We start from the raw sequence: 26,983 nt of genomic DNA, 5'->3' as shown, positions 1-26,983 counted from the left end.
ACCCAAACTGAGCGTCAGTGAGCAGGTGACTGCTAAGCAAGTGTCGCTTGATGGCACTGTTGATGACTCTTTTCATCACTTTACTGATGATGGAGAGTAGACTGATGGAACGGTAATTGGTTGGGTTGGATTTGTCCTACTTTTTGTGTACAGGGCATATCTGGGCAATTTTCCACATAGTCGGGTACTGGGACAGCTTGACTGGGATGTGCGGCTAATTCTGGAGCACAAGTCTTCAATACTATTGCCGGAATATTGTCAGGGCCCATAGCCTTTGCAGTATCCAGTGCCTTCAGCTGTTTCTTGATAACGCGTGGGATGAATCGAATTGGCTGAAGACTGGCATTTGTGATCTGTGATGGGGGCCTCTCATGGAGGCAGAGGTAGGTCATCCACTCGACTCTTGAGGCTGAAGATTGTTGCGAATTCTTCAATCTTATCTTGATATTTATGATATTTAGGGAACTTATAGGGTAGATTGAGAGAAACTATTTCCACTGGTTAAGGGTAGACATGGGACCAGGCAGCATAGTTTAAACATTAGAGTCAGCTATTTTAAGAGTGAACTTAAGAAACACTTCTTCATGCAAAGGGTGGTAGAAGTTGGGAACTCTCTTCTACAAATGACAAATAATACTGGGTCAACTGTTGCTTTTAAAACTGAGACCGATAAGATTTTTGTTAATCCAAACATATTAAACGATACAAGGTAAAGATGGGTAGGTGCAGCTAGGTCACAGATCAAGTGTGATCTCATTAAATGGTTCAAGGAACTAAATGGTCTCCTCCTATCATAAACTTAAACTCTTAACCCTTAAACTCATGTGAATCATTCATTTTCTTCACTCCAACATTGGAGCCCGTGCCATCAGCCACCTAGGCCCTAAGCTCTGGAATTCCCTCCCAAATTGCTTGACCTCTCTCCCTCCTCTGTTAAGATGCTGCCCAGTTGTGCTCTTGGAGTGCCTTTGGGGTGTTTTATGATGTTAGAAGCACCATATAGATGCAGGTTGTTATTCTTCGCAAAGTTTCAAACTTTGCCTTGAATATTAAATGCCAAATGCTTACCCAAGTTTTGAGTCTATCTCAGAACCTTTCTTTCCCCTACACCAAATCTGCAATCAGGATACAGACTGGGTCTTGGAATCAATCCCATTGAGGAAACTCCCTCTTCCTTTAACTCTTAAGAACCGAAAGGATTATTGGAGACAAAATGCAAATTTGATGTCGCAATAAAGAGTTTTCTGCTTTTGAGAAAAATACGATGCTAAATATTAAGAAAAACATTGGTATCACTTTCACGGTGCAAAAGAAAGCTGTAGTGTAGAGTCCACGCTGTTAGTTGATAAATTACAAATATCATTATAGTCACTACAACAACCCACCCTTCATCTGTGTGTATGGGAATGACAATGGCACAAGTATGTCCAGCTGGTGCAGACTTTTAAAGTGTTCTTTTCACTCTGTTTAGATCCTGCTGATCACGCAACATTTTTTGGGCTAAAATAGGAAAAAAGGCAAATTACACCCAATCTCGCCTGTTACTGACTGCTAGAATGTGTGCGATGTCAGCTCAAAATAGGGCCTTCTTGATCTTTCCTTCATTCCTTCTTGAAAAGTAACCCTTGAATGGCAAAACTAGGCTCAGAAACATGCTTTTCATGATATAATTCTGCACTTTTGTCACCGGGTAGAGAAAAGTCATAGCATTGAATCAACCAAACACAAGGCTTTTAATATTTCCAGAAGTGGCTTGCTCGAGGGAAAAAGACGCTCCTAGCCATTGAGAGCAAGAGGATTGCAAAAGATACGTAAAACTTTAGTCCAAAAAAATGTAAAACAAAAAAAATCCCTGAGTGCAATCACTCCCAGCAGAATCTGTGCGCACACACAACACAGGGGAGCAAACAAACTGGGCCAGGCTAATGTGCTCTTAAGGAAATGACACAATCAAGTTCTTTCAAAAGCAGCTTGCACTTTGGAAACCAACTGATGAAATGTGTTTACAACACCCTCAAAGAGGAAGTCTCAGTCACTTCCTTACTATGTCAGTTAGCAAGAAATCAAAAGTAGAATCAAGGGGTGAGTAAAAGCAAATCCTATATATTCAGTAAAATACTTTGTTATATTTTAATACTACAACAAATCGTTTACTATCTATGCAATCATGTGTTCTATTTTAGTTTGTGCAATACTGAAAGTGCAGCCACTGAAAGGGATTGATGCTTTCAAGCCAGAATATATCTGCTGAGTGCATTACAGTACAAAAGGCCCAGCACTGTGGCAGGATGACTGAAAATGCTTACCAATACTGTAATTTTCTACTGGAAATTGAACCAAGTTTTAATTTAAATACTCTTTCTGAATACAGAAACAAGACATAACAGTACCTCTTGAGTTAATTTTAGATTTGCTCAAATGGTCAGTCAGTCTTCTTGTTGTGCATCAATGGCATGAATGCCAACTGCTTGTGTTTCACACAAATGCTCAGTGGTTCGGAGGTGATTTCTGTGCATCAACATTTGTTGACCCCAAAGTGCAGGGGGGCTGGTTAGCAGTTTACAGCAACATCTCATGGAGTGACACTTCTTCTGCTGTGCACTGTAAATAGTCAAGTGCTTCTAGAGCTAATGTGAGCAAATTACTTTTCCAAGCGCTGCTTGCTGTACATACAAACCAAATTTGAGAATTAAATGTGACTGGTTTTTATGGCAATGCTTTTGAAATCACTGGTGGAGTTAGTATGCATTGATCTTTTTTATTTTAAAGTTAGACCTCAGCAGGACAAGTTAGGGTGATGCCCAACCCAAGATGTCTTCAGGCACAATGTCTTTTTCAAAATGACTCCAAGAAAAATAAAGCAAGAGGCAGCCATTTAGTCCATCATGCCTGTTCCAGTTCTTTGAAAGAGCTATCCAATTCATTCTACTCCTCTGCTCTCTCCTCACAGCCATGCAAACTTCTTTTCAAATTTTTATCCAATTCCCTTCCAAAACATATTCTTGAATCTGCTTCCAACTCTCTTTCAGGCAGTGCTTTCTAGATCTCAAAAACTCAGTGAAAAAATGCTCTCCCCTCCCTAGCATTTTTGCGAATTATCTGTGAGTACTGGTTACTGACTCTCCTGCTAATCCTAACAGTTTCTCTCTACCTATTCTATCAAAACCCCTCAGGATTTTGAGCACCTCTATTGAATCTCCCCTTAACCTAATTTGTCCCAAGAACAATCCGAGCTCCACATCACTAAGGTCAGTAATTTCTGACCTCCTTCTAGTAAACCTCCTCTGCACCTTCTCCAATACCTTAACATTCTTTCTGAAGTCTGGTGCCCAGAATTGGACACCATACTCTAGTTGAGGTCTAACCATTGATTTATAAAGACTTAGCATAACTTCCGTACTTTTGTGCTCTACAGGTAAGATTTTCCAGCACTGACACCAACAGGCATCATCGCAGGCAGGACGGGAAAATTTGGAGAGCCTTTAAAAGTCAACGGCGCTCCAAATTTTCGTGTCCTGCCCACGACAATGCCTGCCAGCATCAGGACCAGAAAATCCCACCCTCAGTCTCTATTTACATTGTATTGATGAATTTGTACTATAAACTGAAATGTATTTATGGATTAAAAAAAACATATTGGGTTACTTGAGTCATTTAAGCTATTTGAATCAAAATATTCTTAATGGTTAAGGTATCAAGTCGCCAAGGATTCCATCTGCTATTTTAGCGTAGAAGTAATTTTGTTCCTATTTTAAAATCAATCTTTTGAGTTCAATTGATAGTGTGTAGTCCACACAGCATAGACTTTAGGAATATTGATCTGAGGTAACGCACTCACTTGTTGAGTCGTTTTTATAGTTAATGGCCCCCTGTTCAAGTTTCTAGCTCCTGACATTTAATTTATCTTGGAGCACAACCAAACCATTTTACTGCTTTGAAGGTTGATGGAATCATCATGAGGACAACTTTCCTGCGTCAGACCGCGAGGTGTTCTGAACACAAGCAAGTCTATTTCATAATGTGGGTACATAATCTTAAAATAAGAGCTTGGCCATTGGCAAATGAAATTAGCAAGCATGTTTTCACATGAGTAGTGGAAACATGGAAGTCTCTCTTCCAAGAAGTTGTAGATACTGAGGAAGTTAATTGAAACTCTCGTGACTAAGATAAATTTTGTATTAGGTACCAGGTATCGAGTCCTCCTTCCAAAAATAGACAGAAATCAAAAATCCAGAGCAAATGTTTTGTTGGGAAAATCCACACATCAAAGCCAATTTGTAAACCTGAACCTCAAATTAAAATCTGTTAATATTATGAAATAGTAAATTAACAAATTACATCCAAAAGAAATAGAGCACTATTTTGTCACAAAACATTTGGTATTCAAGCTAAACAGGCACAAAAGAAACAAGCACTTTTATTTCAAATTACGACTGGAAATTATTCATATGCACTGTGGAATACTTACAGGGCCTTCTTCAAAGAATATAGATATAAATATCACCTGTACATACCTGTAACATAACAGAGAAATAATTAATGGAGCCCAGCAGCTTACTGTTATAATCATGCCCATAATGCTGGTAATTCTCAAGTCCCAAAACTTAGGAAGTTAAGTGTAATTGGAAAGACAATCAAAATACTTCAACACTTAAGCAACAATTTTAGAAAATGTGTTATTTGTCTTCTTGCGTCTTTTTCATCTCCTTTCACCCCCTGTGACACAGGTGATTCAGTCAGAAGGGACATTGAATCCTTTCCACTCTGGGGAGCAGGGGCTGTAGGAAGGCTGAGAAATTGCAGCCACTTTTCAATCCATTCATTTTAAACAGATTACTCCTTAGCTGCCTCTTGCTCCGTTTCCACAATTCTTTAACAGATTGCTAATCTTTATGGTTTGTTTTGGTGTCATTTTTTGAAACCCTTAAAGAAAAAGTTCTGCTAAAGTTCTGGAATCCCCTCCTTAAACTTCTCACCTCACTATTTCTTGTAATATAAACAATTTATTGAAAAAACATGCAGAGGCACCACTAGATAATTAAGCCTTTTCATTGTTTATGAACTCCAAATCAACAACCTTCTTGTAATGGCTCAGTGGATAGCGTCCTTGCCTTTCAGTCCGAGATTGTAGGTTCAAGTACTGCCTTAGAAATTTGCACAAAATCCAGGTGACACTCCAGGACAGTATTGAGGGAGAACTGCACTGTCGAAGGTGCTGCCTTTCAAATGTGGCAGTAAACCAAGATCCAGTATGCTGTTTCAGGTGGGTGCAAAAGATTTTATGGTACCATTTAGAAGAACAGCAGGGGACTTTTCTCCAGCATCCTGATCAACCTGCTAACCAATGTCACTGAAGCAGATTATTTTGTCATTACCCCATTGCTGCTTTTGGGAGCTTGATGTGCACAACAAATTAGCTGTTGTGCTTCCTACATTACAACAGTGACTACAATTAAAATGTATTTCAATGGCTGTAAAGAACTTAGGGACATCCTGAGGTTGTGAAAGGCAACATATAAATGTACATCTAACTTTCCTGTCTCAGCTCATCTGCTGTTGTAACCCTCAACCGTGCCTTTGTTACCTCTAGAATTGACTATTCCAACACACTCCTGGCTGGACTCCCACATTCTACCCTCCATAAACTTGACGGCAACCAAAACTCTGCTGCCCATTGTTATGATCCTTGGTGAGACCTCGGGATGTATGGGGAGATTTGGTTAGGGACCAATAGTGTTTGTTTAAAGTTGGAACAAAGCCACAAGATTCCACGGGTTTTGAACAAACAAAAGCAAAATTTACTGTACAAATTCAGAAAGATAAAATGATTTACAATATGCATCTTATACGCTAACATTCAGGGTAAGTATGAGGTACATATTAATTAACAGATGAACTGTGGTCAAACATACCATACTACAGAGTAAATGACAGGTGCAACCAAGACAGAGTCAGTAAACACCAAGGCCAGAATTTTACAGCCCCATCGCAGCAGGGACAAGGCCGTATAATGTGGCGACCCATTCCAAACTCCACTGACTTCGGCGGGAACATAAAATCCCACTACCATAAAATTCCACCCTAAGTCAAACAATCTCATTGAAACTCAGCCTCATGAGGGATTCCCAGCTTCACCTTCAAAGATCTCTCCTTTGAATTCTCTTCAAAAGTCGCTCCCATGCAGACAGCTTTAATAATGGCCCACTACAGAGGGTTTCAATCTCAACTTCCAAGATTCCTCCTCCCAGAAATCCTGAATCTGCACTTCAGCCTCTACCTACTGGCATAATTTCAGCTTTTTGCTAGACACTGCCTTCAAGATTCTCTGAATTCAAGTCTCCCGGCTCTATCCAGCTATATATGACTCCCAAGACTCCCTCTGAGCCCTCTTCAATTACCAGGGCTTTTGCTTAGCCTTCTTCAATTACCAGGGCTTTCCCTGAACTCTCTTCAATTACCAGGGCTTCCTCTAAGCCCTCTTCTCAGATCCTCAGGGCTAACAGCATGCACTTTAGCTACATGGAGCTTCTTCCCCCTGATCCTGACTCTCCCGAAACTGGCCGCCTCAAGGGGAGTTGTTCAATGACTTTTGAACTGTTCTGGTTACGTATCAAAACACTCCCAGAGGGTCCCATCCTGTTACTATGCAGAAACCAATGTAACAAGCATTGGAACATCCTGTACCTTAAACATTACAATCTCCACAAACTGCTAATTTAGCACCCAGGGAGAGAACTAATTGAATTCATAACACTTAACTCGCAGCAAGTCCCATTCATTATCACTCCTATGCTTGCTGACCAAGATTAGCTCCTGATCAAACATTTGACCTTAAAATTCTCATCCATCCATGGCTTTGCCCCTCCCTATCTCTGTAATCTCCCCGCACTGTACAACCCTACAAAATATCTGTGCTCCTCCAACTTGGGTCTCTTTTGCTTTCCCAATTATAATCACACCACCATTCGTGTTCGTGCCTTCAACTGACTTGGCTCCAAGCGCTGGAATTCCCTCCCTACGCTTCTCTGCCCCTCTACCCTGTTTTCCTCCTTTAAGATGCTCCTTAAAACCTACGTCTTTGACCAGGCTTTTGGTCATCTGATGTGGCTCGGTATTATTCTTTGTTTCATAATGCTCCTGGGAAGTGCCTTAGGATGTTTCATTACATTAGAGGTGCTATATAAACATAAGCTATTGTTTCTTGCCTGGAGGGTGTCAGTTATGAATGTACCGCCTACACCGAAAGCTCAGACATGCGAGACAAAAAGCATGTTCATTGCACTGTGACATGTGCAATTCATTGTTGGCCATACGTGCCACATAAAATTTCTCTGTTTCCTCCTTTTAACCACATGCTTGTTTATCCTGCAGTCTAGGATTGCCTTGCAGTCTTCAGGAATAGAATATTAACCTTCTGGACACTGCTGAGAACAGCCCTGGGGAAAAAATCATTGGGGTGTATAAAATAAAACTTTTCTTATCATTTACTTTGAACACTTCCATTCCTTAGTTGTAAAAGTACTGGAGATTGGGAATAAAGGCTGTTTAACTGGGCGGGCAACTGGAGGAGGGAAATCACGTGATGAGACCTCCAGGGATACATCCAATCAGGGCTGGCAACCCCAACTGCAGATATCAGGAATCTAAAATAAAAACCAACTATGCTGAAAATTACTCAGCAGGTCAGGCAGCATTTGTGGAGAGAGAAACAGAGTTAACATTTCAGGTCAAGAACCACTGGTCAAAACATTTCAAGGACAAAATTCCACCTGTTAACACTGCTTCTCCCTGCACAGATGCTGCCTGATCTGCTTAACATTCCAGCATTTTCTATTTTTATGTTAGTGAAGGTTCTGACCTGGTGAAACAGGGATGCGCCAAATCTTGCAGCATGTGGGGAAAGCAATTAAAAATATCTAGAGTGAAGAGGAAAAACAGTAAGAATAAATTGCAAGGGGTATTGAAAAACTGACTTACAGCAGATAGGAGAGAGTATAAAGTGGAGAGGGGAGAAGGATAATGAAGGAAAGAATAAGATCAAATAGAAGAGAAAAAGGTTTTGAGCAGCTTGAGCAAGTCAGGTTTGCAGTGCTCATACAAAAATATGCAAAACATTACAAATAATGTTTGGAAATGAGAGGCTCTAATTAAATTGGAAATACACGTCATAGTCCAGAGAAGAGCTTGGCTTCAGCCAGGGGAATGCTGAGAATTAAAAATTCATGGTTTTAACATTTTCGGGGCAGACTGTGACAGATAAAAAGAAAAAAAGAAATAATTAAGGGCAAGGTTCCAGTCATTGAAAAGACCAATTTTTCTTCTTCTTGGTGACAATTATAGTCCATTTGGTTTAAGTTGCGACATAATAGGGGGCTTGTTATCATAATGAAGGTACATTACGAGACATTGAATAGTAAGAAATAGAGGTTTGCAATTGTAACAGAATTCTAATGACGAGGTTTCTAAATGTCATGAAGTAGACTGACATATGACAAAGGTCAGTGCTAAGAGTGAGAGGGATTTTAAAATGAATCTAGGATGTTCAATATGTTATCAGAAAAGCAATAAAATTCCAACTTGGCCATTTTGCAAATGAATGTGAGTGAACGTACTTCCCTCCATATCTAGAAACAAGTGAGTGGAATTTCAACAGGCTAAACTTTAGTTTGCTCCATACAGATTTTGAAACACTAAGTTGAGGTTTGTAAACTCCATTTGAAATACAGACGTTTTCTTAAAAATATCTGGGTACAACCATTGTTGAGGCTTTGGGATTAGACAACGCATCCTGGAAATGGGTGGGGGGCGGGGGGCAGGTGAGGAGAGGCTGACTATAAACTTCAAGCTGAGGCAAAAATTCCATTTCCATTTCAGAGGAAATTCTCCCAAACAGGATGACTAAGTTCAGAATGAGATCCATCTGCATTGCGTTTTATAAAGTAATTAAAAAGCATATAGTTTACATTAAGCTGCAGAGTTCATAGTTCATAACCATCCTCTGACATAAACTCAAAGGCCACACCAACCAAAACCTGGAACACAAAGTAAAAAAATATGTGGGTGGGTAGCTCAAAGGGCACACTGCTAGAGAGAGAGGTTAGGATGAGTTAAAGCTTAGGCCTTCCAAATATTGGTTCTGTCAACTCCTCATTCTCGCCACATCCTGTGACAGATGGTGCTCCTCTATTTTTAAATTTAGAAAATCTCAAATTACATGTTAGGTCTATCAACTTTTGGTTATCTCCCAGAAACCCAATTATTTGTTTGTTTTTTTCTTGCTGTGTGTTACTGGAGCTGGAGAGCCAAGAGGCAAAAATATTAGACTGAGCTTTCAAACTCAAATTTACAGCGAAAAAAAGACAAGGACTGGGCGAGCATTACTTTCCCTCTCTCCTTTAATGAACAAACAAAAAAGAAACAAGTGACAATTAGCCAAGTTGATCCCCAGTTTCCTCCCTCCAATAAAAGTCCCGGACAGAAAGACCAGCTTTCCCCAAATACTTCACTTGTGAAACCACGAGTATATAACAAAAAGGTGCATTTGTGGATTTATTTTTAATTGGAATATCATTCCAGTCTCTGACTATCCTTATTGCAAGTGGTCAGGCTTAACAAAGGGTCATTCATAATAGCGTGAAGCCACACATACCTGCCATGGTTTCTACAACAGTTTGTGACCAGAGCCTTGCTTTTTGCTTATATGTGTTTGAATGAACCTTTGTGCCAAATTACTTCTGTAATATCCATTTGGCTCTCAGCTGAGTTGGAAGGTGTGTGATCAATCCTCATTCCAGGATTTGAGCATGGGCTGACACTCTAAAGCAGTGCTAGGGATGGAGTGTTAGCTGGTGGGCAGGGGAAAGTGTGCTGCATTATCAGAGGGGCTGTATTTTAGGTGAGATATGAAACGAGGGCCTAGTTGTTGTGGTGATGCCTATGGATCCCATAGCCAAGTTCGAAGAAACTTTACATAGAATATATAGCACAGAAACAGGCCATTCAGCCCAACTGAGCCATGTCAATGTTTATGTTCCACATGAAACTCCTCTCACCCCTCTTCCCCTAACCCTATCAACATAATCTATTGCTTTCTCCCTCATGTGTTTAGCTTTCTGGAAGCATTCCAGTGTCCCGTTCTCGACAAACATTACCACAAACAGCCCAAGCAACCAAATCATCTCATTGCCCTGTACAAATCTTCTTGTGGTCAAAATGATTGCTGCATTGCCTGCACAACTGAAACCAAGTATCTCAAAGTAATGTATAGAATGTAAAGCAGTCAGGCTGAGACACACAACAAATCCAAATTTCTTCACTCTTATTTTATCCAAACACCATTTGAGACATACTGAATTTTTTTAGGCACCATGGCAGGGAAATTATAGACATAATTCAACGTTATAAATAAGAACTTGCATTTTTATAACACCTTTAAAGTAGCAAAATGCCCCAATGTGCTTCACAAGAGTGTTACCAAACAAATGTTTGACAAAGCCAGTGGTATCAGTTAAACAGTGTCCAAAACTTCTTTTGATCAGTGTACATTGATGTTTAATCTCGCCATTTATCACAACAATTGTGTTCTCTGTACAAACTACAACGTACTGGTATTTGACTAACATTACAGAATACAACATTATTCAGCATCAAGGTTACAGCTATCAACAAGATAGGTGGAGGGGGAGGATGTGGTCAGTGCTTGCTGTCACTATCTGGTGAAAGGACATTAACTCAATGTATTCAATATCCAAAGGAAGTGTTCCATCACTTCAATCACTTTTTAATGCACCTCACACACTGCCTCCTCACACACTGTAACTCCATACAGGTCTCATTAGAGTTCACAGGGTGAGATGATAGGGGTAGCAGGAGGCTCATGTTGAGCATAAATGCCAGGATGGACCTGTTATGTCAAATGGCCTGTTTCTGTGCCATACATTGTATGCAATTCCCTCTATGATAATACTTGCTGGCATTACAATTCATCATCTTGTTAAATGTGTAGGTTCTGCTGATATTTGGTTATGTTCCTTCCACTAATGCTGCATTTTTCTCTACTTCTTTCGCAAGAACTCTTTTTTAAACAGTTTAACTTCCTGCCCTTAGGTTCTTGGAACCCTTAAAACCCCTCCCAAAACACATTTTTCCCTGCTGCAAATTACAGCAAGTTACCTGCTTCTAGCTCAAGCTACCTTTGACATGGTCAAAGGAGGTGTTAACAAAAAGCAATGTCTTTCTAGTTTGCACCCACTCAACACCCTCTTTTACAGCTACATTGAGATGGAACTGTCTTCCTGTGATTAAAAGAGCAGCAGCAAATTTCATCTTGGCTATTATTTCTTCAGAATGGCAAAGGGTGGAGAGAACACAACAAACATTTATTAAACAAAGCATCGTAATAAAAACCTCCTCATTATTTCCATTGCTAGGTTGTGAAATAGATAATTATTTATAGACAGGAATGTTTTATTTAGGAAGCTCCACAGATTTCCAGTAACTGAACAATTAATGCAGTTAGGATGATGACCAGGATTTTACAGCCCCACTGCGGCGTGTCTCCCCCCCCCCCAGCAGATGCAGCAAGCCATTTAAATCTCCATTCAGTTCGGCGGGATTGAAATATCCCACCGAGCAGGAGGGGCCGTAAAACCCTGACCCATAACTTGAAGGGCTCAGTTGAGGTGTGCTCAGGCCACAGCTCGGACTGGATTTTACAGTGAGTTGCTAAAAAGCCAGGGGGAGCACACCCATGATCCATATGGCAGCCCTACAGCAATTTAATGCCAGGTGTAGCTTTAATTGCTTTAAAATGGGACTTCCCCCCCTTTCTTGTGAGGAAGGCCCATCTTAGAGAGCTGCTGCAACTTGGAGGCAGGGGCCACTGCTGGAACTACAGGCATTCCCACCACAGCAAGGAACTCTACTAAGTCCAGATCTCAACAAGGGTGCGGGGAAAGGTTAAAGTGAGGGGGAGGGGGGGCGCGGAGAGAGAGACAGAGAAGAGGTGGTGCCTCTGCTAGGTCCGTAGGGGCTGCAAAGGAGGGCCCTACCTCTTGTCCAACACCAGGCCAGGCAGCTAAAGCTGCCGGGCTTCCCACGTGGCATGAGCTTCTCCCTGTTATGGGTAAAATACTGGAGGAGGCAGGATGAGGATCTTGTGGACGGTTAGGGTCTCAGTAGGCCGCCAACGCCTCCCCCAACCCCAGTAAAACTTCAGACAGGGTTGCAGCAGGAAGCACACCAACTGGATTTTATGTGCCCCCGCCTTGAAACCTGTTGGTCGGGGAGCATAAAATCCATCCCCTAGTGTCTAGCTCTGGTCACTGAAAAACAAGGAGGCATTCAAGTGCTGGACCCAGAGACAAGATAACTCAATAGACTGATCCTGCAATGCCGAGGTAGGAGTTATGAGGAAATGCTAGAGAGATCTGGGCTTTTCATCCTGGAATGGAGGAAACTGAGCTCCTGATCTTACAGAGGTAGGTACAACAGGTAATGGCGTGGAAAAGACCAATCCAGGATAGAAATAATAGTTGAAGGACAAGGATATACAGCTGGAAGCTATTAAAAAGTAATTTTACAAGTGATATTAGGCAGGTTTTTCTTCATGCAGAGTGCAATTAGCACTTTGAATAGACTTCCAGGTACAGTAATGGAGTTGAAAACTCAATCATTTAAGAAACAACAGAATGCAGCAAAAATGAGAATGTAAAATTTTCTATCTGACGATGGGCCAAATAGCTGCCTTCTTTGTTGAATACACTGTGATCACTGCATTTTAACAGGGTGTGTGCTGAAACACTTCATGTTAGTGATAATGCAAAGACATTTTTGACCCTACAAAACACTGAACACTGCCACTAAACCCAGTGGTTAGGTTAAAGAGTCCAAATAAATTACTAACATTTTTTTTTACCTATTTCCCCAGCAAATATTTCTAAATATGTCAGCACTGCATCTAATTGTGAAGCCAATATCTGCTGGCTCACTCTCACTTCCTGCCTCTGCTTCCCCCGTCTCCCACACTGTCCCCAAATGTAATTCTCTACAATTAGCACGTCCACGCCTTCAGTGAAGCCCCTTCCTGCTGCCCTCCTAAATGCCAAAAGAGAAAGGGGAGGGGTGGGATTTGCTTGCATAGCCTCAGGTGCCATGAAGACTTGCATTGTTTCCCCATAGGCAGGCAGCATCAGTGATGAGTCATTGGTATTATTGAAGAATGCGACATAGACCACACAGGTAGTGGCTTGCAATGCTGCCTGCCCCAGGGAATTGACATAGTATGCTTCCTCTTGGAAGCACCCAAATGTTTGCCATGTCTATAGTTGGACCAATATGTAAATTTGGGCAATGATCCAACTGCCATGGTGAATCTTGGAATCCCACGGGTGGAAAAAAAATCCACTCTTTTCCCTCTTCTCCCCTTGACAATTATATTCATTATGTTCTTTGGTTACTGACCCTCCTGCTAGTGACAACACTTTCTCCTTATTTACTCTTCATTTATCCTTCATAGTTTTAAACACTGTAGCCTGTCATTATTCAGCCCCTCAATTTGCTGAAACAGTGTTGGTGATCTACAAAGGCTGGACCCATCATTTTGATACAAGGCAATTTCTGCAATGCAAAAATGATAAAACCAGGTCTCTCTATAAACATTCCAAAAAAAAAGGGATGCATTCCTAACTCAATTAGGAATAACAAGGAGTTATGGCCCTGTGTTCAAGGAGAACGGAACTGGATACTTAACATGAAACAAAAACAAAAATAAAAACAGAATTACCTGGAAAAGCTCAGCAGGTCTGGCAGCATCGGCGGAGAAGAAAAGAGTTGATTCAGGTAATTCCAGGTAATTCTGTTTTTGTTTTGGATTTCCAGCATCCGCAGTTTTTTGTTTTTATATTTACAAAAACAAAAATAGCTGGAAAAACTCAGCAGGTCTGACAGCATCTGCGGAGAGGAAGACAGTTACCGTTTCGTTAACTTAATATGAACCTAAATATGGATTGGGCTGAAGGAGGCTGGCAGACCATTTACCAAACCCATGAGAACAGACAGTTGTTCACTTAAGAGAAATGCCTTTGATTTTCTGATTAATGTATTGTATCAGAATGTGCGAGTGGCTTGTAAAAGCAGATGGGTTTAGATCTGGTCAAGTTAAAACACAAAGTGGCTGCCAGCAGAGCTGAACTTGTGGTTTCCATTGCACATTTCTGCTCTTCTTGTAATACTGTGCATAAGTGGCTTAAGCCCTGGAGATCATTTGTACCACAATGGTCTTTGAATGAAATTTAACTAATTGAGGTCCGAGAGAATGAAATTAGATGACAAGATAAGAGGATACTTGAAATCCTTTCTTATTGTCCCATAATCTCACCAATGCTACTTAAATTTTCTTCTTCCTCATTTTCTTACACACAAGTAACTACCTTTTTAATCTAAAGACAATGTTGTCTTGTCTGATATTGTTCTTTTAGCAGCCTGGGCTGATGTTATCCCTTTCTGCTGACATTGCTGTTCAGGTTTGGGAACTAATAAGTTCAAGCCAGTAAATCAAGCATATTCCACCCTTGGATAGACAACTGAACTTCTCTGAAAGGAATATTCAAACTCCTTCAATGGCTATATTAGTAATGGTTACTTGTACCAACCTTAAAAAAAGTCCTAATTATAGAGTTTGGAAAAATATACTTATGAGCCATTGCGTTTTTACTTGACCAGATCCAATTCCATCCACGCCCACAAGCAACTCTGACGTTCTGATACTTTACATTCATTGGAATGGCAAAGATACAATTCGTAATTTTTAAAATCTCACTAATAGGTACCCAGTTCCTTCCAAATCTGGGCCAGCCTCTGTATTCCCATGGTATTCTATCATTAAACATTGACCCCAACCCCCTGCCAACATTTCCCTGTTGGCAGTTAAGATGGCTGGAACCCAAGGCTAAGATTAAATGAAAACAGAAAATGCTGGAATTACTCAGCAGATGAGGCAACATCTCTGGAGAAAGTAACAGAGTTAATGCTTAATAATCCTTCATCAGAACTGGAAAAAAGTTAGAAATCTAACAGGTTTTAAGCAGGAACAGAAGCGAGGATAGAGGGAATGGGAGGGGAACGTCTGTGATTAAGTGGAAGGCAGGAATAATTGTGGCAGAAAGAGTTGATGGTGAAAGGCAAAAGGAGATGGTAATGAGACAAGTAAAGAAACAAAAGGATGGATCTAAAGCAGGTGTAAATGGCAAAAGCAGATTCATTACCAACAGCTGCGCTCTGGAAAAAATGGGGGCAGAAGTTATGATCTGAAATTGTTGAACACAGTGTTGAGTCCAGAAGGCTCTAAAGTGACTAATCGAAAGTTTAGGTGCTGTTCTTTAACCTTATGTTGAACTTCACTGAGACACTGCAATAGGTCAAGGACAGAGGGGTCAGCATGAGCGCAAGGTGGAGAATTAAAACATCAGGCAACCAGAAGCTCGAGGTAATGCTTGTAGACTGAACGGAGATGTTCTGCATAGCAATCACCCAAGGTGCATTTGCTCTCCCCAATGTAGAGCAGACCACATTGCGAGCAGCAAATGCACTATACTAAATTGACAGAAGTACAAGCAATCTTCTGATTAGGCACTTTACAGCCCTCCAGTCTCATCAAGTTCAGCAATATCAGGTCATAGATCATAACAATTATTCCCATTTTTTTTCAGAGAGCAACTGTTGATGATTCTGCTTTCTGGTTTACACCTCCTCTAGAATCATATTTTCTTTGCTTGTTCCATTACCATCTCCTTTTACCATGCGCCATAATTCCTTTTATCATTTAATCTCTCCTGCTTTCCACCCCATCACAGACCTTCCCTTTTATTCTTCCTCCATTTTCCCACTTTTACCAGCAGTATACTTGCCTAAAACAGTTACATCAATAACGCTTTCCAGTTCTGATGAAAGGTCATGGAGCTGAAACCTTAACTCTGTTTCTCTCTCCACTGATGCTGCCAGACCTGCTGGGTATTTACAGCATTTTCGAGTTTTTTTTTCAGATGTCCAGCATCTGCAGTATTTTGCTTTTGTGAGTAAAGGCGCTTGTTGTTTCCACACTGCAGCCTTTGAAAATACTGAAAAGATGAACCTGATCAAAAGACTAGTTAACTCATGTTGGGCTTAATTTCACTTCAAACATTATTTTTTTCTAATTTAACCTGCAATTTGAAAACTAGTTTCTTGCCAAAATGTCCAGTTACAGTAATGCAATTTGTGGCAATATATCACTGTATTCCAAAAATGTCAGTGTGTAAGTTCCTGATGTACTTAGGCACTTCTGCTAAATACAGTGGTGCATTTTTCAGTTAAGTACTCTAGGGTGATGCCCTCACCGTGATTTTTATACAGCTTCAAATATCCTGATAGTGAAAGTTGGTGTCAGCCAAGATTGAACAAAATGACCATTTGACTTTATTCAATGGCCAGGATTTTCTAGCTATGGCAGGACCTGTCATGGGAGATGTGATGGGCCAGCCAAAAGTCCACTGACTTTCAGCGGGGCTGGAGATCCCAGCAGCAAGCGGGGCCAGAAAATCCTAGCCAATGTAAGCACTAAAACAGTCTCATCGTCACTGCTTAAGTGCTACTTTCACCAGGTTAGGTATCAAATGGAGTTGCATGCGCAATTCTGGGCGCCACACTTCAGGAAGCCCTTCAAGGCCTTGGAGGGGGCGCAGCGCAGATTTACCAAAATGGTCTTGGGGCTGAGGAGCTTCACCTAGGTAGAGAGTCTACAGAAATGAAATCATTTGCCTTAGAGCAGAGAAGGCTAAAAGAGGTATTCAAAATGATGAGGGGTTTTGACAAAGTAGATAGGGAGAAACTGTCTTCTCTGGCATTAGAGTTGGCCAGCGAGGACATAGGTTTAAGGTAATTACCAAAAGAATCAGAGAGCAGATGAGACTTTTTTGTTCTGATTTGGAATGCACTGCCTGAAAGGGGGGGTGGAAGCAGATTCAATGATAACTGTCAAAAGGAAATGAGATATATACTTGAAAAGGAAACATTCACAGGGCTATGGGGAAAAAGCAGGGGATTAGGAATAATTGGATACATTTCAGGAGTATAAATCTCCTCATTGAAAAGATAGTTAAGTTCCAGCCCTAACTTTCTGCGCTAAGTTTAATTAGCAATTAATCTACAAATGCAACAACTTCATGAAATGTTGGGGGGTGGGGGTAGGTTGGTTGAGGACAAGCTGCTGTTTTTGTGAAACTTTCCATGGAGTGGTGCAGAAACATCTGGTGATTCACAAATGATGGGGAACCTCTTTCTGATGACAAGTTACTAAAGTGTGAATCATCTAGCAAAGCTGAGTGCCATAGAACTCTCTGTTATTTTGCCTGCAAAATCTGGGCCATTGTGTTTCAGGTTTACTGGTCAGAATACCTAGCTGTACTATATTATATAAAAGTTTAGCAAAGAAAACACATTGCTGACACCTTGTGGATGAACCATTCAAGTACATTCATCGTGACACTGAGGTCCAGTTAGTACATCATAGCTTACTCAGCCAGCAATAGTTTCTGTGCACCACAGCATCCATTTGTTTTTGAGGAGGAGTTTTGAAAGAGAGCGTGACTGAATCATTTACAATGGCAGCTAGCGCAGGAGGTCAGAAACGGAAGCTGGGTGGTCGGCAGAGGATGGAGTCAGTGAAGCAGGGGCTGGGTCTAATGAACAAGATAGCATTGGAGAGGGCATGAGGGGATATGGGAGGGAAACAGAGAGAACATGAGCTCAGGGATAGGCTGGTTGGGATGGTGGGCGGGGGCAGAGTGGAGCAGCCAAGGCAGCTAACCACATAGATTCAGTTTGAAACCATGACTTCCTCACATTTGTTGTTGGAAGTGATGGTGGGGTAGGCACAAGTGTTGAGTTTAAAGAGACCTTGATATTGGATGACAGGGTTACGTAGAGCCTGGAAGCAAAAGTCTAGTTTTGGCTGAGAAGAATGAGGGCCAACAGCACTTGGTGTGGTGGGGCTAGATCTGGGAATAGACAGCTGAATGTGTTATGCAGCAGATATATTCAATTCTATGCACTTTGCTTTTCAGGGAGATAGAGCTCATGGATTGAGCTGGTTGGGTGGGGGGGGGGGCGCAGTGCAGGGGGTGGACGAAACCAGATTGGCAAAGAGTAAAGGTTTGGCTGCAGATGAAGACATCAAAGGAGTAAGGGGTCAAGTAAGTCAACTGTCTTTCCATATACAACGTTGCATCTGCAACTAAGTCTGAGCATTGGGAATTTGAAAGTTCACTTGGAGCTGATTGAAGGAGATTTTTTTTTCCCAGGATAGATGTAGAAAGAAGTGAGGTGCAAGTGGGAGCTGGATGTTGGTGGTGAGGGATACACAAAAGTGGTCAAATATGGTCTGGTCCAAGGTGAGGGCCATGAGCGAAGAAGTGACAAGGTTGAGGCAGTGGTCCCGAATATATGCGTTAAAGAGCTTACATAAGAACATAAGAACTAGGAGCAGGAGTAGGCAACTCAGCCCCTCGAGCCTGCCCTGCTATTCAATACGATCATGGCTGATCTCATTTCGGCCTCAACTCCAATTTCCTGCCCTCTCCCCATAGCCTTTCAACCTGTTACTAATTAAAAATCTGTCTATTGCCTCCTTAAATTCATTCAGCATCCCAGCATCTACTGCACTCTGAGGTAGTGAATTCCACAGATTCACGACCCTTTGAGAAAATTCCTCCTCATCTTTGATTTAAATCTACCACCCCTTAGCCTAAAACTATGGCCTCTCGGTCTAGAATGCCCCACAAGGGGATCCGCTCCACGTCTACTTTGTCTATCCCCTTTAGCATCTTATATACCTCAATTAGATGTCCTCTCATCCCTCTAAACTCTAGCGAGTATAGGCTTAAACTGCTCAATCTCGCCTGATAAGACAAGCCCTGCATCTCTGGAATCAATCTAGTGAACCTCCTCTGAACCACCTCCAATGCAACTACATCTTTCCTCAAGTAAGGGGCCCAGCACTGTACACAGTACTCCAGGTGCGGTCTCACCAATGCCTAGTATACTTGCAACACCTCCCTATTTTGATACTCCATCCCTTTAGCAATAAATGCCAAAATTCCATTTGCCTTCCTTATTACCTGCTGTACCTGCATACCAGCCTTCAGCGATTCATGCACGAGGACACCCAGATCCCTCTGCACTGAAGCATTCTGAAGTTTCTCTCCATTTAAGTAATAAGTTGCCTTTTTATTCTTCCAACCAAAATGGATAACCTCACACTTATCCACGTTAAATTCCATCTGCCAGATTTTGGCCCATTCACCTAACCTGTCCATGTTCATTTGTAAATTTCTTATTTCTTCATTGCAACTTACTTTCCCACCTATTTTGGTGTCATCTGCAATTTAGCTATAGTACCTTCTATCCCTGAATCCAAGTCATTAATATAGATTGTAAATAGTTGGGACCCAAGGACCGAACCCTGTGGCACCCCACTAGTTACAGCTTGCCATCCAGAAAAAGACCCATTTATTCCAACTCTCTGCTTTCCGTTGGTTAGCCAATCCTCTGTCCAAGCTCCTATATTACCCCTAACTCCATGTGATCTTATCTTGTGTATTAATCTTTTGTGCGGCATCTTATCAAAGGCCTTCTGGAAGTCCAAATATACTACAATCTACAGGATCCCCATTATCCACTTTGCTTGTCACATTTTCAAAGAACGCCAGCAAATTAGTCAAATATGATTTACTCTTCATAAAACCGTGCTGACTCTGATGGACTGCATTTTGACTTTCCAAATGCCCCATTACTACTTCCATAATAATGGATTCCAACAATTTCCCAATGACAGGCATTAAACTAACTGGTCTATAGTTTCCTACTTTCTGCCTCCCCCCCTTATTGAATAAGGGCGTTATATTAGCATTGTTCCAATTCACTGGAACCTTTCCAGAACCCAGGGAGTTTTGGAATATTATAGCCAATGCATCCATTATCTCCACTGCCACTTCCTTTAAGACCCTGGGATGTAGGCCATCAGGTCCTGGGGGCTTGTCACCCTTTAATCCCAATAGCTTGCTAAGTACTTTTTCTCTAATGATGGTGATTGTTCTAAGTTCCTCCTTCTCTATACCCTCTGCACTACTTGTTACTACTGGGGTGGTACTAGTGTGAAAACTGTGAAAACTGAGGCAAAATATTGATTAAGCATCTCTGCCATTTCTGCGTTCCCCATCAAGGGAGCACTTTAGGGAGGGCAGGGAATTTAGAGAAGGGGCTATGGGAGTTGAGATGAAGATTGAAATCCCTAAAGATGAGGAGTCACAGAGAAAAGATATATTAGGCAGAAATTCAGGATGGGGCTTGGGGAGGAGCAGACAATAAGGACCTTAAAGGAGATGAGAGGGGTGGAACAAGGTGAAGTACACAAAGAAAGAAAAGGAGGCAGAGGAATGGTGGTAGAGATAGAAGTGTGATTTGGTGACAGCCACACCAGCACTCCAGTTGTTTGAGCAGAACAGGTGGTGAAAGTATCACCAGGAGGCGAGGCTTCAGTCAGGGACAAGGTGTCCTAAAGTTTGGCATTACTAGTTTGCTGTAAAACACCTTGCCACATACAAACTCAGTGGAACTGTCTGCAATATTCTGCAATACTTCGGTTTGGTTCTGGGACACTGAAACATTTCCAATCACCAACTCTGCAACTACCCTTTAGTAGTTTGCATCAGCACTTTCTTGACTGCTTATTGGTGGTAGCAAACCTGTACAGTCTTATGTTCAACTTCACACTTTGACTTGCTACATCATGTCGTCACACAATTGTGAGGTTCCAGAGAACGTCCTGTATTGTACATTTCACTTCAGTCTATAGCTCACTCAATGTTCTCTGGAGATGAATATACACACATGGAAATGAGTTATTTAGGAGCCTCTGCAGCCGCTCGCTCACCCTGGGCCTGTTAGCAATGGCATTAAGTGTGTACAACATGTACAATAAATGCTTACAACAACATGTCACCTTTACAAAGTGCTGGTGACAAAGTAAAATGTCCCAGGACGCTTCACAAAGCATTACCAAATACAATTTGATGTCAATCCATGTCAAGAGACATTAGGACAGGTAACCAACAATTTGACCAGAGAGATGAGTTTTAAGGACAGCAGGAGACAAGGAGAGATTTAGGGAGGGAATTCCAGAGCATAGGCTCATGCTACTGAAGGCACGGCCACCAATAGTCCAGTGAAGGAAAATTGAGTATGTGCAAGAGGCCAGGATTGGAGGACTGCAGGGATTTCAGGGTTGTCAGGCTGGAGGAGGGTACAGAAATAGGGAGGGGCAAGGTCATGGAGGAATTTGAAAATGAGCATCCGTGTTTTAAAATGGAGGCATTGCAGATCAATGTACACAAAATACTGGGTCAAAACTCAGAAACACTAGGAAAGTCCTAGGATCTAGACAGAGGAAGCTCATCTCAGCCAGGCCTTCAACAGAGATATAATTGGTCTTTTCAGCCTCAAGTTAAGAGGGGAAAAGTCAGCCAGGGTTGCTCCTGATTATTATAAAGCTGGGAGAATCTGTGAAGAAGGAATCTAGCCTCAGCTCTTAATGTCTACCACAAACAAATAGCTTACCTAAACTTGCTACCACAGAGAGTAGTTGAAGCTAATAGTATACATGCATTTACGGGAAAGCTGGATAAGCATATGAAGGAGAAGGAAATAGGGGGTTTGCTGAGAGAGTTAAATGAGGAAGGATGGGGGGGATATTCCAGTAGAGAACAGTTGGGCTGAATGGCCTATTTCTGTGCTATACATTCTATGCAATAATTATCATGGAGCAAATGGAACCCTTGCACCAATTCTGATAACAATCAACGTCTTCAGGAGAGTAGGGAAGAGAGAAAAATAAATGAGAAAGGGAAAATCTCTGGCTTCCAACATTGCATCAATGGAACATTCAGGAGGATTTAAGACTCAGAAATACCCCAACTCAAATTGTATGGAACCAAGTGCCTTCCTTCTCTTAGATGATACCTGTACCCAGTAATATCCTAATTTATGAGCAATGCCTGAAAAATCAGGCAGGCTATGGTGCAAATTACATAGATATTAAACTCTAAAGCACTCAGACCATCAGAACTAAAATTCCAACTGTCCAGATTGATGCTAAATTTTAATGTAGGAATACACATTGTCAAATAAATATAGAAAACCACACTGAAAAATTAATATAAGAATCCACATTGCCAAATTAATATAGGAATCCACATTGCTAAATTAATATAGGAATCCACACGCCAAATTAATATAGGAATCCACACGCCAAATTAATATAGAAATCCACATTGCAGGGCGCAAAATCTTCAGGAGCCTATTGTCCCTGATATAAGCTTATATGGCTGGGACTTGAAAATCATCTCACCAGGAGACTAAACAGGGCTTTAAAATCAATGTTTCTAACTACTTCTAATTGTACCAGATATATGCTCTTTGTGACAAAAGAACAAACTTGCATTTATATTGTGCTTTTTGTAACCTTTGGATGTCCCAAAGGTTTCAACGGCCACTGAAGTGGTCACTGTTTCAATATAGGAAGCACAGCAACGGATTTGAATACCAAGGTCCCACAAGCTACAGAGATAAGTGACCAAATAATCCGTGTTACTTATGTTGGTGGAGGGATAGATATCGGTCAAGATACTAGAACTCTCCTGCTGTTCAAATAGTGCCATGAGATCATTTACATTCACCTGAGGATGCAGACAGGGCATCATTTTAACACCGAATTGGTGGCTCTTCCCACAGTGCAGCACTCCCTCAGTACTTGAGTGTCATCTTAGATCATGTCCTGAAGTATCCCAAATAGAGTTTGAACCCATAACCTTCTAACACTGAGGCGAGAATGCTATCACTGAGCCAACATTGACATCTAAATCTACCTTTATTTCTGTTACAATTCCACAAAAGAAATGTTTTGGCAAATAGAAATTAACTAGTCATCTTCTTTGTCTTTCACAGGTTGACAGCTGAACTCTTACAATTTTCCTCAACCCAGTTTGCTGAATCGAACGCCATAGATTACAATTCAGGATACAAATTGGCTGCTATACGGCACACATTGACTTACTCAGTGGTGTACAATCTACAACTGAAGAGAGGAGCTACAATGACTTCGCAAGAAACACCCCATAATGTGACCCAGCTCTCAGATTACTTAAACTTTACTCACACTCCCTCAGACGACGGCATTTCCACAAGCTCTGTGTCATATTTTGATAACCACACATTCATTGAGTTTATGAAGGCACAAAATTTAATCTCAAGGTGTGTTTATGTTTACAGCATTTTTGGACTTGTCGGACTCCTAAGTGGCATCTTCATCCTCATCATTTATGCTGGAAACTACAGAAAGAAAAGGAAATTTGAACAACTTGATATCATTTTATTCTCCCTGACAGTGGCAGATCTCACACTCATTTTTTTCTCACTCACTGATCTTGTCAGGCCAGAGGCTGTAAATACTACTGCTCTTGGTTGTGCCGTCCTGTCATTTTTCTTTAATGTCTCCTACTTCTACACAGGATACACTCATGTCATGATTTCCTTCTTCTTGGTGTATGACCACGTGGCGCTAGTGAGGAGAGCACTCAATAAATCATTCCTCTCCATCTTGGCTGCAATGGGTATAAGCATCTTGTTCTCCACGCTGGTCACAGTGCTAACCGGGGCTGGACAAGTCCTGAGCATGTCAGTGAATTGCTACGTGGACCCGCTCGAGGCCCCAGCAGCGTACAGTATGGTCAAGTTTATCTTCGGATTCCTAATACCGACGCTCATCATTCTGGGCTTCATCCTGCATTTCCTGATTCATTCCAAGCGCATGCGGTATTCGCTGGACACGCAAGACTACAGGGAACTTGTCACTCCTCACCGGGTTTTTCTGGCGCTGGTCACGGTGACTTTCATTTGCCGCCTGATTTATAATGTTCTGCTTCTCCTCCAATCACAAGAGGTAAGAAACCATCATGCCCATTCCAAACCTAAGCCTCAGGTTGTTATAGGAGAGTTGGTCATGTTTTCCGGGAGCTGCCTGTGCTTGGTATTCATCGCAGCTTTTCACAACATGAAAAAAGATGTGGCCAAGGAAACCCTGAGGCGTGTCACTGAGCCCTGCCGAGGGCCGAATGCCAACAGAAACCACAACGTCACGAGGCCCAATATTGAGACTAAAGAGAATCATGGAGATTCTGAATCTCTCAACTAAACTACATTACACCCAGGAAGGAGAGAGTTCTGCAACAGCCAACTCAAACCACACTGTGACAAATTCCACTGCTTCATTCTGTCCCAAATAAAAATATCAAGTCTTTTTTCATGGGTTTCACCCATTTCGACTTGCTTGAATATCCAGGAGTCCTCTTGAGGGACAGATTTGGGTTACCTACTCCCAGTCTCAAGCCTCTGTCAACACCACTCTGGAAGAAACTACAGTGAGGAACAACACTGCAGCCTAGGGGCAACTTGCCTTGACTCCATTGGGGAGTGTTTCACCAGTAGAGAGATGGAAGATGGAAAATTTGAATGTGCATAATCAGCAGAACAGGAAACTCCTGAACATTTGAGTGTTAACAATGGGGTGGATGGGGATTAATGCAAGAAATAAGCAAGAGGACAACACAGAGTATTGAGCTATTTGTAAAAAATCACTTGGAAAAAGCAAGAATTGTTCTTTTCTTCAGACTAAAACAAGAAAGTCATAACTTGGATTTGCTGTTTTTCACATCAAAATAGGTTAAGCTGCTGTAAGATGTTTAAACAGCTTGACCAGATCAAGCTGCAAAATGTAGTTATAAGTTACAAAGCTATAAGTTCCACAGAATATCAATTCCAAAAACAAAAGGATTTGGTGCTTCTTTTCACATCCTATTTAGCAAGAAGGTTATAAAACACACACCACATAGTAGCTCTGAGGCATGTGGGGAAAATATCCACACTTGATTCCAGCAATAAATCTACAGAGCAAGCCCTGCAAATGCCACCAGCAGTCATTTTGATTGATGGCATTACGTAAGCAACAACATTAATGAGCTGTTAAATAATACTTGCTGTGTACAGAAAGTGACAAGGTAACACAATTTATTCAAGAAGCAGAGTGTTGCTGTAACCGCGTTGGATTGGAAGGATGGGCTTGGGTGAGAAATTTTGCCAAAACCTGGCCTCACACCCAAGTCTGCTTGTTAAGAATAAGCAGTCTGTGGAGTTAAGAGTTTGCACTACTGCTCCTCCTTTAGCCAAAAACTTTTCAACCTCACCAGTGAAAAAAATTTGCTTTTACGGCTTGAGCCCTGCTTAACCTTTTAGAACCACGGCTGTCCAACCAGATAAAGTGTGCTGTGGAAGCCCATTGATCTAGCACTCAGTGGAGAATGCAAAGTTACCGAGTGAAGAGATAACAGATGACACTTTTTAAACTTACGAATACTCATCAATGCAGAAAGAGCATAAGAAGTTAATAGTGGTTACACTGCAGTCAAGTGACTGTCAGATTGTGAGATGATTCCAAAGCCCATATAATTCCAAGGACAAAAGCAAAAATGGTACCACCTCCTGCAAGACTGCCTGAATACATAAAAATGATGAGACCAGCTCCTGCAAAAATTGAAACTTCCTTCCTTGAACATCTTAGTTCTGATCTTAAAGCCAAATGCTGAGGTTTTTTGGATTATAGATCTTCTCCGCTGTATCTATGTTCTGAGGGATACTACAGTTCAGTGCTATCTCAAAAGGAGCAAAATTACTTAATTGTAAGTGAATGTAGTAAACATTTTAGCTCAGCCTGAAGTGCTTGAAGTAGCAAATTAAATTGTTTGACGCTGGTGGGCTGTGCAAAGGCTACACAAATTTTTGGGAACTGGCTTATATCACGAAGTCTTATGCAGACTGTTCAAAAATCTTTGAAGTAGGTAGGCTTATAGGAGTTTCTAGACAAAAAAAACAAGATTCATCCACTTTGCCTTCTATCCTCTAGGTAATTTATATGTTCTAATGTTCTAAATCTCCAACCATCTGTGTACAACAGACACAGATATAACATGAGGAAAACTTCAAATTTTGGAACTTTGGGGACCATCATTCCAAAGTTACCTGTAGCTCCCAAGAACAGTGCATTTTTTTTCTTTATTCTTTCAAGGGATGTGGTGTTGTTGCCCATCCCATATTGCCCTTAAACTGAATATTTCAGAGGGCAGTTAAGAGTCACCACATTGCTGTGGGTCTGGAGTTACATGTAAACCAGGCTGAGTAAGGACTGCAGATTCCCTTCCCTAAAGGACATTTGTGAATGAGATGGATGTATGTAACAATCAACAATAGTTTCATGCTCACCATACTGAGAATAGCTTTATATGCCAGAATTATTAAGTGAATTCAAACTCCACCAGCTGCCATGGTGGGATTTGAACCCATGTCCCTAGAGCATTAGCCTGGGATCCTGGATTACTAGTCCTGTGACATTACCACTTACTACACATCATGTCTTAAATTACTCATATACTGTATCTCAAATTTATCAGCAAATTTGATGTGATAATATTGTACTTTTTTTGTTTGCCATATGTTAAATCAGGGCAGGAAATAAAACAATAATATCTAGCTACAGCCTATGGGTTATATGCAGCACACACGGGCCTGGCAAATGGCCCAGGAAGCTTATTTTATTTGCATTAATTATTGAATTACTGTGTAAAGAATGTGCACTGTCATAAGGCAATTTTAATTTGCGTGTGCTGGTGATTCCTGCATATGTTACTTTTTAAAGATGAGAGTCACTTATCTCCTGCTTCCTTTCCCACTTTAGTTAAAACCCTATCCATCGAACAGCAAAGACAAGTGATGTTCATTCCCCAGATTATATTCTTCTTAGATTTAGTTTTGCATTAGCTAATGACTATGCTAACAACATTCTATT

At 41.3% G+C, this 26,983-nt stretch overlaps 2 protein-coding genes across 2 annotated transcripts in view; one reads left to right on the top strand and one right to left on the bottom strand.

Moving 5' to 3' along the window:
• The window catches only part of LOC121287954 (uncharacterized protein C7orf50), a 345,582-nt gene that overhangs the window by 191,353 nt on the left and 127,246 nt on the right, over positions 1-26,983 (bottom strand). The gene's annotated exons all lie outside the window — the stretch shown is intronic.
• Positions 2,001-25,857, top strand: LOC121287950. Its single transcript, XM_041206105.1, has 2 exons — positions 2,001-2,082; positions 23,035-25,857. The coding sequence occupies exon 2, from the start codon at positions 23,183-23,185 to the stop codon at positions 24,278-24,280; it is 1,098 nt and encodes a 365-aa protein (XP_041062039.1). The 5' UTR covers positions 2,001-2,082; positions 23,035-23,182; the 3' UTR covers positions 24,281-25,857.

The sequence above is a fragment of the Carcharodon carcharias genome, chromosome 15, assembly GCF_017639515.1.
Source record: "Carcharodon carcharias isolate sCarCar2 chromosome 15, sCarCar2.pri, whole genome shotgun sequence".
Classification (NCBI taxonomy): Eukaryota; Metazoa; Chordata; class Chondrichthyes; order Lamniformes; family Lamnidae; genus Carcharodon; species Carcharodon carcharias.
This window is presented reverse-complemented; position numbering and strand designations above follow the sequence as displayed.